The following is a 19,231-nucleotide window of genomic DNA, read 5'->3' as shown; positions in this document are numbered from 1 at the left end:
GAAAATAGTGAATTTTGGTGTGAGTTGCGAAGTTAAATGAGTTTGATATTTATAGGTGTTGGAATTATAGTTGTCTTTTCGCTGTTGAAATGTTTACCATTGAAGATTGAGATGTATCAACCCCCAACGGTCGACTCAATATGCAACGGTAAACTTTTTCCCCACTGCCCAAAACTTGGTTTGCCCGTCTACCAGGCCTACCAAATTACCAAACCTGATGATGTCTATCGAACTTTCCCTAAGAGAAAACACAGTGCGATGGGAAAATGAGCATATTTTCCCATTTCCACCCCATAGTGAGACTGGAAAACAAGTAAATGGGATGGGAAAACCCTTTATGCTTCATTTACCAGAAAATGAGTCTTTGTAAAGCATGTCATACTCATCATCGAGAAACATGCTAGACTCATTAATATGCTAAGACTAGCATCTAGGTCAACAATCGACTAAATAAAACATATGTCTATAAAGTAGACTTAACCATGCTCGAGACACCAGTAAAGTCACATGGGGGTATTCACTAAGGTGTTAGTCTGGCGTCCTAAAACATGTGCGGTATAGCAATACACCCACGATGAGAAAGTGATCGTGAGAAAGTCGTGCTCGTAGTTGAAGGAATAAATGAAGTAGTGGTCTTACAACCACCAAGTCTCTTTAACAAAACAGAACTAATTTCACCTTGATTTCCACTTTTTTGGAACTGACACCACTTGCAAGAGATCAATGTATCAACTACCACTGTTATAAAAGGTTCTTCAACCTATCATAATGATATGACAACTATATCTTAAACATACCATACAAATGCTTTCTCTCAGTTTTAACACAGAGAATCATCTTCAAAGCAGTAAAACACTTTCCATCATTGACATCCAATTTATTGATCTCAACACCTTCTTAGCTTCCTTCCCTACAGATCAACCCTTTCCCTTCCATTGCGACCGAATCGAGATCGGAACGACCATTTCTTGGTCTAGGTCAGGATCATATAGATTGGTCTCAAAGCACTTCTGTATAGTGCATTTGTTTAAGGGTGTAGAAGATTTGCTCTCGCTAGCATCTGCCTACTTCACTATTTTCCCTTTTACCCACGAAAGCCTAGTATTTTGGGAAAGCTTCCTTTTACATTTAATAGGTCGACATCATCTTGGGTTGGTGGTCGTAAAAAACGTAGACCAAAATTGTCGACTACAGTTTCGCAAAACATACTGAGATTTTCGTATGACGTTGTTTATGCCATACGAGTGTACTCATCACCGGCATCCGCTGGTATACCATAACCAAGAATCGTTAGGGCTGTCGTGACCTTTTGTTCAGGACCATGTCTTTATACATCTCGTGCATCGAATTGATGGTTGTATTAATGGTTACCCGACAAAGCTCTTCGATAATCCTAATAACCAAGTGTTGTGGCATACAGAAGTGATGTTGAAAATCTTCATCCATTGATAAAATGATCATAAATCATTCGTTGATATCCTTCCTCTCGAAATCTCCACGTATATCTTCTTGTCAATACTGCTCATGTTTCTAGAGCTCGCGATACTTTCCCCAAAATAATTGTATCATCGCGTTCGTTCGTCATCGTTTTCTCTTCGTCTGAATCTTCATCCATTTAATCCAGCTGATGCATCCACTGTTGTCGTTATTGGAGAAAGAGCAGGGCAACTGTATGCGTCATTTTCCAAATTAGGTTCCATAAATGATTGAAACAACTGAAAAGAATGAATATATTGATGGAATAAATTTGATGAATCTCCGTGAAATAGAAATAGATAGAAGTTGTATGAGATTATTGGAGGATGTAAAATGATTTAAATAGGTATCCATGTAGTTCGAAATGTAGTCGTTATCGTCGAAGATGGAGATGATCGGCTCCAGTTGCACCGAGACACAATTTATGTTGCATCGGGTCTCGGCTCAACCTGGGATGATCGTCCCCGTTAAGACTAATGTATGCCATACGAGTGTACTCATCACCGGCATCCGCTGGTATACCATAACCAAGAATCCATAGGGCTTTCGTGACCTTTTGTTCAGGACCATGTCTTCATACATCTCGTGCATCGAATTGATGGTTACATTAATGGTTACCCGACAAAGCTCTTCGATAATCCTAATAACCAAGTGTTGTGGCATACCGAAGTGATGTTGAAAATCTTCATCCATTGATAACATGATCATAAATCATTCAATGATATCCTTCCTCTCGAAATCTCCACGTACTTCTTCTTGTCAATATTGCTCATGTTTCTAGAGCTCGCGATACTTGCCCCAAAATAATTGTATCATGGCGTTCGTTCGTCATCGTTCTCTCTTCGTCCGAATCTTCATCCATTTAATCCAGCTGATGCATCCACTGTTGTCGTTATTGGAGGAAGAGTTGGCAACTGTATGCGTCATTTTCCAAATTAGGTTCCATAAATGATTGAAACGACTGAAAATAATGAATATATTGATAAAATAAATTTGATGAATCTTCGTGAAATAGGAATAGATAGAAGTTGTATGAGATTATTGGAGGATGTAAAATGATTTAAATAGGTATCCATGTAGTTCGAAATGTAGTCGTTATCGTCGAAGATGGAGATGATCGGCTCCAGTTGCACCAAGACACGATTTATGTTGCATCGGGTCTCGGCTCAACCTGGGATGATCGTCCCCGTTAAGACTAGCCGGCTCAATCCCCATCGGCATTTTCTTTTCCCTGTGTAACAAAACAAGTTTGTCCATCCACTTGGACCATCAAACGAGCCGATTTGATGACCTAAACTCCAAGAACCAAAGCCCTTTAGTTTGAGCAAGTCGAGGTAGGGCAGGAGACAATGTTACTCAGGTAAAACGCCATATATAAAAGAAGTAATTATTATTTATACATACTCATCAAGCTATACAAAAAAATAGAGGAGACTTCTGCCTAACTCTAGTCTTGACAAGGGAAACAGATAGGAAAAACGTAAATTGACAAGGGTGTTCCTAATTATGCAAAGACAACCTGAAAATCTGCTGCCGTGGATTATAGAGAGTGAAACAGAGAGGTAGAGAGTGAGTGAGGGAGCAAACCATTTAGCATGGGTTGCTCGTTATCTGGTTTAAATGCTCTTTACGATGCTGTTAATGGTGGAGGAGATGTTTGGATCAATGAGAATCGTTTTCGAATACTAAAACAAATTGGTGAAGGTGGGTTTGCGTATGTTTATCTGGTTAAGGAAATTGGTACTGAATCATCTTCTAGTGGTGCTGGTTTCAGAAAAAAATTCAAAGACCCTTCTCTTATTTCAGGTTAGATCCCTCATTTTGGTTCCTGAAGTTTATTGAATTTAACATATCTTATATTTTTCTTTTGGATTTGTTCAATTATAATTGCGAATTTTATAATACGGTGAGAGTAAACTCTAGATCTTGACTTTGCGTTAGGGAAAGTGGGTTCTTCACGAAAGTGCGATCACCTGCATGTTCAATCATAAACACTGTCACTCTAAGAGAAAAATATCACGTTATTCTAACTGTATAATAATAGATGAGTATTCATTAATTTTTTGATGCATTAGTACTTGATTCTAAAAATGTGAACTTTTTTTCATATGAAGTTCTTATTGTTAGAAAGAGTAGTAGTACTAAGATGATAACCCCCCTAAGGAGATATGGTTTTCTTTTTCAAATTATGTGCTTAGTTTGTTTCATTTTGGTGAAATTGATTTTGATTTCTAGTGTTTTACTATGTTTCTGCAGATGATGGCACTTATGCAATGAAAAAAGTTCTGATTCAAAATAATGATCAATTAAATTTGGTGAAACAGGAGGTTCATGTTTCATCTATGTTTAGCCATCCCAATCTACTTCCTCTTCTTGATCATGCTATAATCGCAGTTAAGGTAATGTAGTTTTTTTTTTTTTATTTTATATATATGATTTTTATTCACCTATGATATGTTAAACATATGTATGTTATATTGAATGATTTATCTCCTTACTTGTGGCACTTGTGGAGGCTTGATATGTTGTTTAGTGAATGTGATGGCATAGCAAGGTTCTCAGTTAGTCTTAGGCTTCTTAAGACTCGTAAAGACTTAACTTGTTGTGAGTGTCAAGACCCTCTGTATATCACTCATGTCACATGTAATAAATCCTTCGTTGTCGGAAACTCTAAAACAAAATATTATATTTTGAACAATTTATGAACAAGTACTCAGTTTTAGATACTTAAATTTATTTTCCATTTATGATCTTACACCTAGTCTACTGAACAACCACTAGTAACCTGCATAAATACACATAAGAATTAGTTGACAAAGGACCATTTTGTTGAATCTTTTAATATATTTAAGTAAGTTGATTTGCCTCAAAAGATAGTGATTTCTTAGTCAACGAGCTTAGTACTAGAGATAAAATCATCCGGGAATCGCCTCAGTATACTTTCGAGTTGTGTTTTCGTTGTTTAGCTTTTTAACAAAGCAAAATGAAGCAAAATCCTCCTGAAGCGTTTAGTGTGTATGTAAGCTTATTTTACTAGATCAATGGATCGTACAAAATGGTATTAAAATAGTTTCAAATACTAGTATAAGGTTCCAGGCTCCAGCTTGATGACTTGGGTATTTTTCTGAAGATTTCTTGGGTTTCAAATAAGCTTCAGACTCTATGATATATATGTTTCATTGGTCATTTACTCAAGTGTAGCATATATATTAATCCCTACGCATTAGAGAGCTTCTGGTGAATATCATATCTAACAATTTCATCTAATTTGATAAATTTTCTTGTTACTTTCTGAAAGGCTCCTGAAGGAAATAGCAGTCATGAAGCATATTTGTTATTCCCAGTGCATTTGGATGGAACATTACTGGACAATTCCGTTACTATGAAAAGTAAAAAGGAGTTCTTTTCGACCAGCGATGTTCTTCAGATATTTCGACAGGTGACAAAGGATCTGCCATCTATCACTTAAAGATATCCTTATTAGCTTTTCATTTTAATGTTTGATTCTAAAATATCCACCAGACAGATGTAAAAAGGTATTCTCGTAATGATTGTCTAGCAACAATGTCCCATTATGAAATAAAACAGGATAGATTCTCATGTCATGCTTAAACTAATTTTCTTAGAATTCTGTTAACATGCAACCTGGTTTCTAACTTAGGTTGTTCATCTAATTATTAAAGCCTATATTTATAATGAGGGAGGATCCCCTGACACTTTTATTCTCACACTATCTCACACATTGAACATTATTTTTGTAATCCAAACCGTTATGAATTTGAAGCTAATATTTTGGGGATATGTTCCTCTTACAGTACTATATGTTCTCACCACAAATGAGCGTATTCCGAAACGTATAACATCACCATCTACTACTTTGAAAATGAGTCGTTGAAAATCAATGGATTTTTAACCATTGAAATTAAGTTCGGTAGATGATGATGTTATACATTTCGAAATGCGCTCATTTTCGGTAGGCATGTAGAGTTTTGCAAGATGAACATATCCCAAAAATGTTAGCTTCAAATTCGTTACCATTTGATTTTTATCCACAAAATAGGGTCCCAAAGTGTGAGAATAAAAGTGTGAAGGGATCCATCCTCATTTATAATTGTTATAATTATGTTAACAAATTTATTATTGCCCAATTTAGAAAATATCATCACTTGTCATCTACTTGGCTTTCTTTGGATTCCCCGGGATAATTGCATTGTTCCTGCCCAAGTCATCTGTAGAAATAAACTGACAGTGTATGTCTTATGTTTTTGGTTCCTTCCCGTGGCTTGCACTTCTATTTGTTATCTTGAACACGAAAAACAAACATCAAACCCTTTGCATAAGCCGTCCATCAGATAACCAAGATGAACCCTGAAACCGTGATTTACCCTAATCATGCTCCTCATCATCCCATTCCTACCCATGGATCTCATTATAAAATCCTAAACACCAGGTTTTTACATGATTTGAATTTTCTGCCTTTTCTTTTTCTTATGGCTGGAACCACATTTGTGTCCTCAGGCTTAATTGAGATATTTTTTGCAAGAATATCACGTGAGTCCTATTCTAGGTACTCATTTCAGAGGTACTAGAGATAATACAATTGGTTTCTAATTGTTCATATCTACATTGAAACTGGTTCGGTGTTATCACAGGGTGATAAGTGATAACCTCACCAAGATGTTACATATGCAGGATCAGAGACCAATGTTTTAGCGTAGAAAAGAAGAGATGTGCTATCAACTAGCTTATAATTTTGTTCTGATGTTCAATTGTAGGTTACCATATCTCATACCTGGATTTGGAATATTGAACGTACTGTAAATGTATCTTTTTAATCTTTGAAAGAAATTGACAAGACTTTTAACCGCAGCTTTGTGCAGGCCTAAAGCATATGCACAGCTATGACCCTGCATATGCACATAATGATGTCAAACCAGGAAATGTCCTTATCACTCACAGGAAAGAGCAACCGCCCCTTTCCATATTGATGGATTTTGGAAGTGCTCGGCCTGCAAGGAAGCAAATTCGTTCACGTTCTGAAGCACTACAATTGCAGGTATGTCTTTATTGCCAAATTATTTTCTAGCAAAGATTACGTGCCTCTCTTGTCATTGCTGCCACTTTCAGGTTTTAATTAGTTATTCCATGTGTGATCAGCCCTCTGTCAAAGATGATGTGTTCCTTCATACTGTTCTTGTTACTTGCAAGTTACATAAGATAATACTTTTTCTTCTTGATCTAATAATCAAATCACACTAAAATCAAGTTGTTCTATGACTATAATTCTTTTCTTCATATCACAGAGTAAAATTGGATGCACTTTCTATACCTAATATCAGAATCATTATATGCTTCAATTGCTTACAAATGGCTGGTATGTAGGAATGGGCGGCCGAGTATTGTTCTGCACCATTTCGAGCTCCAGAGTTGTGGGATTGCCCTAGTCATACTGATATAGATGAGAGAACAGATATTTGGTCTCTTGGATGCACTTTGTATGCAATCATGTGAGTAATTTTCCTCATTTCTCTCATTATGTTGTCTATTCCTACACCATTTTCCTGCTTCCTCTATGAATCTTTTATTTGGTTGATTAATGTTCAATACAAAGATACCCAATGGCAATAAGATATGAACGAATTCACAGACTACTATATTTGCACACCTGGAAACTTGTACCATCAACAGTGATGGGCTATGAGACTACAGACTATTCACTTCTCAAAAGGAGGCTACATGTCAAAAGACGTGAAACTCCATAACAAAATCCAATGCCTTGAATTTAGCAGCCCGAATTAAATTTTCTGTCTAATAGAAAACCACCTTTACCTATACTGGACCTGCTACATTCCTTTTAACTATAACTTACAAGAAAAACAAGCACAAGAACTTCCCACCAGATTATTTTTGTTGACTTGACATTTTATTCTTTATTCACCTATTAAAGTTGAGCAACCACAGATACTTGGTTTTGAATTTCAATTGTAAGTTATGTAGTTCTTGATATCAAAATCCATTAAATACCTCTGGGTTTTTACAGGTACGGGATGTCCCCGTTTGAGTATGTGCTTGGGGAATCAGGAGGAAGTTTACAGTTAGCAATTATAAATGCACAAGTAAAATGGCCTGCTGGGCCTAAACCACCTTATCCAGAAGCTCTCCATCAGTTTGTAACATGGATGCTCCAGCCTCAAGCTGCAGTTAGACCCAGTATTGATAATGTTATTATTCATGTCGACAAATTGATCTCCAAATTTTCTTCTGTGTAGGCTTGAAATTGTTTCTTTGTTGTGTATGGACTCATAAAGAGTTTCTATTTTTTTTAAAAGAAAAGAAAAAGAAGAAAGAGTTTAAACTGAATCAAGAGAAGCATCTGTCAGAAATAACACTTTTTCATGACTAATAGAGTTGTTTATACATATGTACGTGTTGGGCTGTGCTGTGTTATGATTTTGTTGTTTCCTCCTTGTTCATCTGTACAAACAGGGTGTAGGTTATGTATTCTTTCCAAAGTGCTTCAAATTTCATACCCTTCTGCTACAAAATTAAGACTTCATTATGAAGTGGCAGCATATCCGTGATTAAGGGGTCTATTTTTATTTCCATTGCTCAATCATAGTGGGCATGAGTCATTATTGCAGTATGGACATGCATATTCCTTCCGTACTTCTACTAGTGGTTGCAAAAACATATAGATATAATTTCCCAGGGACTTGGGTCCAGAAATTATCATTGACAGTGATATTTGAGTAATTGGTACCTGCTGTAAGATGCAACTGATTTCTGCTGAATGCATCAGGAAAAAAAGAAGATGCAACTGATTTCTCTCTCTCTTTTTTTTTTGTAACTAGATATAACTGATTAAAACCATCAGCCATGTACTATGAGGATTTTTTATATTTCCAGAATGATTTATCCCCTCTTTGCCAAAGTAAGTGGATTTTGTACCTTTGCTAATTCTGTCTGGTCTCTTCCTCCCCACAAGTATAATTCAATTTCAATACTTATGAAAACTTCCTAGATATTTGTACAACTTGGTTGCAACAACCTAGGGAATCTTTGACTCCAGAAATACCTCTCACTAAAATGTGGTTCATTTGGAAAGAATGATGTAACAAAGCTTTATAAAGGAAGAATGATAAACATATGACTTTAGCAATTCACAGACATCTATAATTGTGGACTAAAAATAAAAATAATACAAAAAGGAAAACTATACTGCAAAATGGGTCCAACCTGAAGCTATGAATCATAAGATTAATATTGATGCTGCTTGGATTTCAAAAACAGAACCATCTTGTTTTGTTTTAGTTTTGAGAGATGATGCAGGTAAGTTTAAAACAGGAAGAGCCGGACCTTCATCAACTTCAGACCCAAAAGAAACAGAAGCTTAGGAATGCTCTAGACATCGCAATGTGCCAAGAAAATTAATTTGAGTAACTTTACAGTTGAAGGAGAATGTAAAATTTTTTCTGACTATATCTCAATGGAATCAATTCTCCAATCTCTTGGAGGAGTAAAGCCAATTTAGAGGAAGCAATGATGATAGCAGAGACCTATCAAAACTCTCAACGTTTTCATCTTGTTCACACATTAGCAAATGGAGTAACAGATATATTAGCTAAAGAAGCAAAACTCTTTTCTAGTAGTTTTAATTGCCACAAGGTACACCCACCCTTGTATTATTTCCAACCTTTCAGTAGATAAACCTAATATTAGATCTTATATATGAGATTAGACGGATCTACTAATTTTGTACTAATGGTTTTTAACACACTAAATTAGCCTTTTTAATAAATTTATAATTCACAAAAAAGCTAAAGTCGATTTTGAAGTATTCTGCGTCAGCCGGATGCTTTACAAAGAAAAATACAAGTTAGTCTCACTAGCTAAGAGCAACCATAGTCATGAGCGGCATTAAAGACGAAATGCCATACCAAAAGTTAAAAGAATTATCTTTTTTTTTTGGAGGTGAACCACAGTGACAAACGACTGAAATTTAGTCTGGCGGACCTTATAACAACGCTTGAAGTTGGGCGCATGTATTATGGGCGCCTGTTGGTGACACGTATATATTTTGGACGTGTGGATGGAACGTACGTATTGTGGCCGCTTGATGTGAGGCATATGTATTACTCACGCCAAATGTGGAACGGAGATTGAAAGAACGCTTGTTGATGGGGCAGACTCATTAGCCCCGTATTGTTGGGCGTGAACTATACAACTCCACATTTAGGGGTAAATTATAACTACGCCTCACGCCAGGCGTATGTTTTACATGCATTTTCCCTAGAGGAGTTTATAATTGCGCCCTTTCGAGCGCTCATTCCATCTTCGTTCTACTCTCATACGATAACTATACTCACGCCCAGGTCGAAACGGTCACTATACTCTCGCTTAACAACCTAGGTTCGTAATACCTACTCCCCACTATATTCTAATTGATTGATCTTAACGGACAACCTTTGATATTTCAATTATATAACAAAATATAATGCGGAAAAAAATAATACATACACCAGAATTTTGTTAACGAGGAAACCGCAAACACGGAAAAATCCCGGGACCTAGTCTAGATTGAACACCACAGTGTATTAAGCCGCTACAGACTCTAGCCTACTACCAATTAACTTCGGACTGGACTGTAGTTGAACCCTAATCAATCTCACACTGATTCAAGGTACAGTTGTGTTCCTTACGTCTCTGATCCCAGCAGGATAGAACGCACTTGATTCCCTTAGTTGATCTCACCCACAACCAAGAGTTGCTACGACCCAAAGTCGAAGACTTGATAAACAAATTTGTCTCACACAGAAAAGTCCATAGATTGAATAATCTCCCACAGAAATACCCAAGAGTTTTTTGTTCCGTCTTTTGATAAATCAAGGTGAACAGGAACCAATTGATAAACCAGACTTATATTCCCGAAGAACGGCCTAGTATTATCAATCACCTCACAATAATCTTAATCGACTAGCAAAACAAGATATTGTGGAATCACAAACGATGAGACGAAGATGTTTATGATTACTTTTATCTTGCCTATCGGAGAAATTAATATCGAGTCAATTATTTCAATTGTACTCAATACGGTAGAATCGGGCAAGATCAGAACACGCAACTACAAAGAAAATAGTTGGGTCTGGCTTCACAATCCCAATGAAGTCTTTGAAGTCGTTAACCTACAGGGTCTCGATAGAAACCTAAGGTTAAAGGAGAATCGACTCTAGTTATGCAACTAGTAACACACAGGAGGTGTGGGGATTAGGTTTCCCAGTTGCTAGAGTTCTCCTTTATATAGTTTTTCAAATCAGGTTTTTCAATCCAAGTTACCTTGGTAACAAAGCATTCAATATTCACCGTTAGATGAAAAACCTGATTCAACCAAGCTAATATATGTCAACCGTTAGATCGAACTTAGCTTGTTACACACAAATGAAATGTACTGTCATTTAGGTTTATGTAACCGTACCTAAACGTGTACACCATGTTGGTTCACAAATAGTTAACCGAGGTTAGACATATGATTACTCTCATATCAACCTTATTCATCTTAACCATAACTAGTTCAAATGACTCAAGTGAAACTAGTTAAAGATTTGTTCAATTGCTATATTCTCATAGAATTATACAAGAACACAATTGAAGCAAAATCGGTTTGATTCAGTCAAATCAATCATGATCATTATAGCCACGGTTTGCAAAGATTGCATTCCTTATTATATAAAATATTTATGTTCATGTTTAAAACCGATTTTAGAACTTTAACCTTCAAGTATGCAAACAGAGACGCATACTTGAAATACCCGGACTAAGATTGAGTTACGCCAGTACGCAAACGGGTATGCAAACTTCAAATCCCAGCATAAATTGTCGGACATGAACCTATACGCCAGTACGCAAATGGGTACACATACTTAGGTTCTCGGATTTCTCAAACCAACAGGTACACAAACGGGTGCACATACTATGGTTCCCGGACATGGATTACATATGTGCAAGAGTGCACAACATGACATATCCAATAATGGTTAAGTGTTCTAAATTCTTATTTCAATCATTGAAACTTTCTTAGAGGATGACAATAGCCGTTTTCACACACTATTAGCATCAAATCAATTTTCAAGTTATTGAAATAATCATTACGAAATATTCCAAGACAACACCAAATGATTGTATCACACAAACTATGTAAGATGTTACTCGGCAATTTTCACATGATATAAGATGAACTTGGTCGAAGCGAAAGCTTGCCAACACATATTTCGAGAAATATGTAAGCGAGTTAAACTCAGCTGGAAATCTCAAATGTGTATATAGAAAACTATATCGCAATACGACTTACGTTTCAATATAGGATATAGAGTAGAAATAGACTTTCCAAGTGATAGATGAGTTTAAGTCTCTACATACCTTTTGTCGATGAAGTTCCACAAGCTTCCCTTAGTAGTACTTCGTCTTCAAATGATGAACGCCGTGAAAACTAAGATCAACTACACCATCTATGTCCTAATATGAGAGATCTATAAATAGGCTAGAAATCAAGACTTATAGTTTTGATCACTAACATTGACATACATGCTTGAGATAGCAACGCAGGCGAGTTCGACCGAGCAGTGGTCTAAAAATCTCCCCCTTTGTCAATTTTAGTGACAAAACTATCAATACATATGGATTAAAAAATAAATAAAAAATTGTATCTTCTCATCCAAATGCTTGATCTCCTTGGCATCTTCAACACGACTTGAAAACTTCGTCACTTCCAATTACTCCATGATTCTAAACGTGTTCAACTCAGCATCATAGTTGTTGAAGATCCGTAGCGATAACAATGAGAAAACAAGTTCTCTGAATCATTGTTATATAGTGTCATAGTATTATTACACAACATCAAAGTTCAATTGTATCACAACTTTGACAACAATACTATGGTGATATGTATCACTCCCCCTTAGTCAATACTTCATCTCAACATGAAAACCACTCCCCCTTACATAATGATCTGTAAACCATATGTATTTGTAGTATGAAATTACACATTAACTCTCTCCCTTTTTGTCAATATAAATTGGAAAAGGTACGAAAACTAGTGGGATCCTCATGAAATTTTCTTAGAGATACTTCATGACCAAAAGAGAATAGCATACCAACTTATTTAGATGCAATCATAAAGCCGAGGCTAAATGCATTCATCAAGGAGTTTATAAAGATACAAGATAACCCCTATAATATTCCACAACCACACTCCCCACAAATATTTGGAAATTAAGAACAAGTTCAAAAAGAACTCTCCCCCATAAAAATGTCATTTATTTGGACATAACCAAATCACATGAAAACATGAATTTGTGTCCAAAAATCTCAATTGAATCAACCAATTGGTCGTGCTCGACATAAGAGAACTTACAGAGCAACACAATATGTTCACAAAAATGTGGATCGGTGATCGACCAATACTGCGGAATACACAAGGATTCATTCTATTTTCCATCACTATCTGCAAAATGACATACAATAGACACAATCCATGTAAACAAAAGTTTTATCCTTTTTTCCATCAAATAATGACATAAAAGGCTTTAACTTTTGTAAGTCAAAAGTTCATTCTATCTTTTATCAATACTTTCATACCGACATAATAGAGATAGCTTTTGAACAAGTATGGAACAGTCACGGGTTCACGGACGTAAACAACATATCTCGTAACAATTAAATAAAGAAATCTAAAAGCATGAAGATGAAAACGTTGGACATAGATATGTGTACTCACAATAATGGCTATTCCAAACCCTAGTTATTCTTCTAAAAACACAAGAAAAAAATTCTCATAAAAAGATTTCCTAGACAAAAACATCAAAGTTATTTAAGAATCTCATACTTTTCGATAAATCCATCATAGAAGGTATCACTGATTTCCTTTATTCTCTTGACCATAGACACACCATGTCCATGAGTTAACACACACACTTTCCGGTCAACAACCCGAGCAAGTTGTCTAGCTTTGACACAATCCATGATGAGCTTTTTCATATCCCGTATCAGAATATTTTGGTTTGCAAGGATTCTGGACTGACCATCTAAGAGTTGGTTTGTTTGCAGTTGGAGATTTGCAAACTCGACCTTTGAATCGTTCTGAAAACGAGTTAAATCCTTGACATATTCACCAATCCAGGAATTGCGTTCTTTCCTTGCAAGCATCTTATTTAGAACCAGCTCTTGAATCGACTCACATCCTTGAGTGTCTTCCTCCATATCAAGATGCACAATCTCTTGAGATTTTGCAGAGTTCTCCATATAAATGTTAGGGATGGATTAATACGATATAGGATATATATGTATAAAGAAAAGACACTTATCATTAAGGAAACCCTATGAACTTGCAGGAGAAGGACACAGACGTTCACGGACCGTTCAGAAGAGAAAGTTGGATTAAGAAAGAATCCAATAAGAGAAAACACAATGTTTGTTAATATAGCTCAATGATCTTTAAATTAGAGCCTGAGCCATGTTAGCAGGATTGCACAACTCAGATTGATTAACAAAAGAAAATGAACACAAAAACATATACAACAAATCTTGAGACTCCCATAATCATCATCCTTGTACCTCTCAAGATAGATTCAAGGATGAGGTTACCTAGAGTCAGGTAAAGGAGTGAGAAGTGATTGATGTGTTGTAGAAAGTTGTTGTAACGTGGTAAGAAATATGTCGTTCACTCAGACTTGTGAAGATTCGATTTTAGATTCAAACTTAATAGAAAACTTACGAAGTTGTTATCAAGATTATAAAAAGCACCGAGACTCAGGATTCCACCATTGACCAATTAAGTGATTAAATCTAATCAATATTCATTCAATTCTTTGCGTTTGAAGTGATTCTAATTTATTGCCTCTAGTAGATTTTCGAAGTAACAATTGTAAACACTAAGCATGAAACATCAAAAATCTTAAACTAAGCATGCTCCATCAAAACGAATCACAATAATTCAATAAAAATCAGTTTTCCAATATTAGTTCCATGCAAATAATCATAAAAGAGATTGCAAAAATTAATTAAAATAAAAATATACCACTTTTCATAGAACAATGGCTTCCTCCGTCGCCTCGGCTAAGGGGTTTAGCTCTTCATATTAATCACTTGCTCAAAATACATGTTTATAGCCCAAAAGTTGATTAAAAGGATGAAAAGGACTAAAGCAGTTGATTTTGTAACAGATATATTTTTTACAGAACTCGCTGTTACAGAGAAGCCATAACAGAACTGTTACGAAATTTGAATAATTGTTGGAAAAATTGTTACAAAGGCTTTAAATTTGAAAGAATAGGTCACGGATTCTGCGACCTTCTTCTTTTGTTGTTTTCTGGTTCTTCTTCTACCTCTCGCCTGTGTCTCTGCAACTTAATTTTTGTCTCTCTGCAATGCTCCTAAACCTCCCCAAAGTGAACGTAACCCTTTTTGTGACTCCCAGCAACCCTTTTATAGCCAACAGAATCCCTAAAACTCGATTTAATTTCTTCCTTTCTTCGGCAGAAAGTCTCGGACTTCTCCACTTTCCAAACTGTGGGTGCCAATAACAATTCCTCCGGGTGCTTTAGACAACTTTTTGAGCCGATTTTTCCAAAAATGTTTATTGGCCAAAAATACCTACACACACATAAAACACCATAATAAGTACAAAAATGAGCACTATCAATATATAGAATCGAGACAAATTAGACACAAAAATGTGTCTATCAAATACCCCCAAACTTATTATTTGCTCGTCCTCGAGCAAAAATAAAATCCTAACTCACTGTCGCAGGCATCGTCAATTGCATTTAGCGTATGCAATAAGCCTTTAAACCCCTAGGTGTACCTAGTGGCCGAGTTATATTATAGGGAGGGTTTATCAGAGGTGTACCCACAAAACCTTTATACTCCAGACCCTAGCTATCTACGCAAAACCTTGGAAGGCACTAAAAAATCTCCTTGGTTGGCATACTTATTGACTACAGGAGGAAGTACCCTGATGCGAAATTCCAATTTTTGTACACGAGTTTGCACTAAAGTATACTAAAATTCATATATAAGTGATAGAGCTCTACTCAGATAGTCGCACTATGGACATCAATATCCGGAGTCAAACTAATCACATGGATAGATCAAGAAGATGGATATAGAGAAAAACATAGATGGTTTTGATGTTGACTAAGGTGAATGGTGTTTCCCATATCGGTCTGAAGGCCACTGCCAAAATGAACCTATCCTAATGGACTGAGATACTAGTCTGACAAATATCAACATAACTGGCATATACAAGGGTACCAATGGTCGACTTTATTGAATTTATTCCGGTTGGTCTGATGGTCTGGTCTCATTTTTTTTTTTTTGAACTTTTTTTTTTTGGTATCTCAATCACTCTATTTCACCCTAGCAGTGGTAACAACTTGAATCGTGGGCCCCACCTAATCATTTAGTGAAACATATTTTAAATAGAAAACAAAATAAAAACAGAAGTGAAAAGGACTCAACGAGGTATGGCGAAACTACCATGTTATTTCTAACACCTGATCTCTGTGCTTTTATGAATATACTCTTTAGATGTTTCCATCTAATCAGATTGGTTCCTCAACTCCTACGACCAATATGCTTCCATCCACTTAGATTGGTTAGTGCCATCCTTAATAAGCATAAATTTCTAGGTTCTGGAGTTTATTTATTGCAACTAAAAAGTTTCTCCCATACCCCCAAACTTAAATCTAACATTGTCCTCAATGTTCTAAAGATAAAATTAAAAGCATGAACAAGGAGAAACGGTTACCATTTGAAGCAAAAGAAGTAAGGAAAGATATTACCGTATTGCATGAGATTGGGTTACCTCCCAAGGAATGCTAAGTTTAACGTCTTCAGCCAGACATTACATACCCATAAAATGGCTAATTACCCTTCAAATCTTATATCAATAATCGAAACAACTGTGGATCATCAAAACCAAATAATACTGCCACCAATATGAGACAACTGCATAAGATCAGAAAAATGAACAGACGGAGCACAACCTGATCTAAAATTTCTTCCAAGACAACTAGAGTTTTCTGCGGTGCCCACTTGGGCTTCATATGAGTGTCTTGACAAACAGATTCATCCGAATAATGGGTTTCTAATAGCTTAATTTCTCCCTGGACAACATCAGAGGGATCGGGTTGTGGAGTCTGAAGAGACTCAAGTAATACCTCAGATGTAAGAAGATCGAGTCCCAAGTTAAGAACTTCTAAGGGGGAGGGGGATACTTGACAATTTCTAGAACTATCACTACCCCCAAACTTAGGGTAATCACTAGTCTCAGATAAACTGCTAACTATTGCTTGGATTTCTGGATCCTCGGAGTATTTAAAATACTCAAAAGCTTCTTCTAGTTCTCTACCCCCGAACTTGGGTTCATCATTACTCTTAGAAAGACCTAACAATATTTCTTGAATTTCTAGGTCTGTAGAGTCCTTAAAATGTTCGAGAGCTTCTTCTAGTTCAAAAGTTTGGTCATCTATATGACCTAAGAGAATTGTCTCATCAAATTCATCCAAAGGATCACCAAACAAAGTGTCGTCCCAATTATCCTGAACTAAAGTGCCAATCATATTCACTTCCTCTAAATCTTCGGAAGGTTGTCTAGTAACATTAAAGACATTTAGTTCAGTGGTCATATTACCAAAGGATATGTTCATAAGTATGGTCCTACAGTTTATAACAGCATTAGACATGCCTAAAAATGGGCGGCCTAAAATCACCGGTATTTGATTCTCTGGGTCAGGGACAGGTTATGTATCTAGGACTACGAAATCCACATGATAAATAAACTTGTCGACCTCAATAAGAACATCCTCTATCACACCACGAGGAATTTTAACAGACCTATCAGCTAACTGCAGTGTTATCTTGGTAGGTTTGAATTCACCAAGTCCTAGCTATAAGTACACATGGTATGGAAGTAAGTTCACACTAGCTCCTAAGTCAAGTAAAAATTTCTATACCCCGTGTTTTCCTATCATTCAAGTAATGGTAGGAGAACCTGGGTCTTTATATTTAGGAGTTGTGTTGTTCTGAATGATCGAACTTACATGACTAGCTAAAAAGGCTTTTTTAGGGACACTAAGCTTGCGCTTTCGCGTACACATATCTTTAAGGAATTTGGCATAAGCCGGAAGTTGCCTAATTGCTTCTAGTAACAGAAGGTTTATGGTAACTTTCTTAAAAACCTCCATTATGTCATTAAAGTTGGATTCATTCTTTGTTGGTACTAATATTTGTGAAAATGGGGCTCTAGGCATAAAATAGGGCCTCTCAGGAACCGAATTGGCATCATCAGAGATGTTATCAGTCCCCTCAGCTATGGATGGTACTGAGGGGTGTACTACAGTATGCTCACTATCGGGCATGGTTACCTGATTGTCTACTACTCTACCACTCCTAAGGGTTCTAATTGAATTCAATTGTTGTAATGGTTTTGCACTTATTTCATGAACTCCTCTAGGGTTGGGATTAGCTTGACTAGGGAACCTTCCGTTATCTCTTTCACTTAAAGTCTTAGCTATTTGACCTATTTGAAGTTCTAACTTAGCAAGAGTTTGAGCATTAGTTTGAAAGTTCAGCTTGGTTTCCTGTTCAAAACTAACTTGGCTCTTTACTAACATTTCTTGGCTCTGTGCTAACATATCCTGGCTCTTTCTTAATATACTAAGAGATTCCTCTAAGCTAGTCATTTTATTCTCTGAAGGGTTCTGAAACTGAGCTTGACCTGGAGAGTTCTTATTATAACCAAAACTTGGGGGAACATTCGAATTACTAAGCTGACCTTGGATCTGGACCTTAGACCATGAAAGGTTCGGATGGTTTTTCCAACCAGGATTATAGGTTTCTGAATACAGGTCAAATTTCTGACGGTTGTCGAATCTAGTGTTATTATACAAAGCATTGGCCTGCTCTTCATAATTCTGGCCTTCCTAAAAAGGCTCCATTCTACCACTAGTGTGACCCAATTCTAAAGCTTCTAACTTTTAGCTATTGCTGCAATTTTGGCATCTGATTCAAAGCCTCCTTCTAGCATATTAACGTTTCCTCTTCCTAGAAGAATTGTTTTCTTGGGTTCCCTACTATTTTCCCATTGCTGGGTCTTTTCGGAGATTTCACTCAAATATGTCATCGCATCATCGACTGTTTGGTTTTCAAACCCACCTGTACACATAGATTCTACTGTGGTTGTAGTGGGATAATCTAAACCCTCATAAAGGATCTGAACTAACCTAACCTTTTCTAAACCATGATGAGGACATTGGGCTAATATATCATTGAACCTTTCCAAATACCTATACAAAGATTCTTCCTCCTGTTGAGAAAATGTACAGATTTGCGTCCTAATACACGATATTTTGTGCCTAGGGAAAAACTTGTTCAAAAAGGAAGATGTAAGTTGTTCATATGTTTCAATGGACCCGGAAGCCAAACTATATAGCCACGATTTAGCTTTATCTTTCAGGGAAAAAGGTAATAACCTAAATTTCAAAGCAGCATCATCAAGGTTTCTAATCTTTAGGGTACTACAAATTTCATCAAAGTCCCTAACATGGAAATATGGGTTCTCATTTTCTTTTCCTAAAAAGATTGGGAGCATCTGTAACATCCCAGGTTTAAGTTCATTTTTTCTTCTGTGTCAGCTAACCTGATACATGACGGACGAGTAGTCCTAGTCGGATTCAACAAAGTTTTCAAAGTTGCCATTTCT

The 19,231-nt window shown here is 36.4% G+C and overlaps 1 protein-coding gene and 1 pseudogene across 1 annotated transcript; both read left to right on the top strand.

Moving 5' to 3' along the window:
* Nucleotides 1-2,877: 2,877 nt before the first annotated feature.
* Nucleotides 2,878-7,895, top strand: LOC113298030 (probable serine/threonine-protein kinase DDB_G0291350). Its single transcript, XM_026546670.1, has 6 exons — nucleotides 2,878-3,282; nucleotides 3,733-3,875; nucleotides 4,775-4,915; nucleotides 6,347-6,532; nucleotides 6,859-6,983; nucleotides 7,517-7,895. The coding sequence occupies exons 1-6, from the start codon at nucleotides 3,072-3,074 to the stop codon at nucleotides 7,743-7,745; spliced, it is 1,035 nt and encodes a 344-aa protein (XP_026402455.1). The 5' UTR covers nucleotides 2,878-3,071; the 3' UTR covers nucleotides 7,746-7,895.
* Nucleotides 7,896-18,764: 10,869 nt separating this feature from the next.
* On the top strand, nucleotides 18,765-18,864 carry LOC113300787 (annotated as a pseudogene).
* The last annotated feature ends 367 nt before the right edge of the window (nucleotides 18,865-19,231 follow it).

This window comes from Papaver somniferum, chromosome 7 (genome assembly GCF_003573695.1).
Source record: "Papaver somniferum cultivar HN1 chromosome 7, ASM357369v1, whole genome shotgun sequence".
In the NCBI taxonomy this organism is placed as follows: domain Eukaryota; kingdom Viridiplantae; phylum Streptophyta; class Magnoliopsida; order Ranunculales; family Papaveraceae; genus Papaver; species Papaver somniferum.
This window is presented reverse-complemented; position numbering and strand designations above follow the sequence as displayed.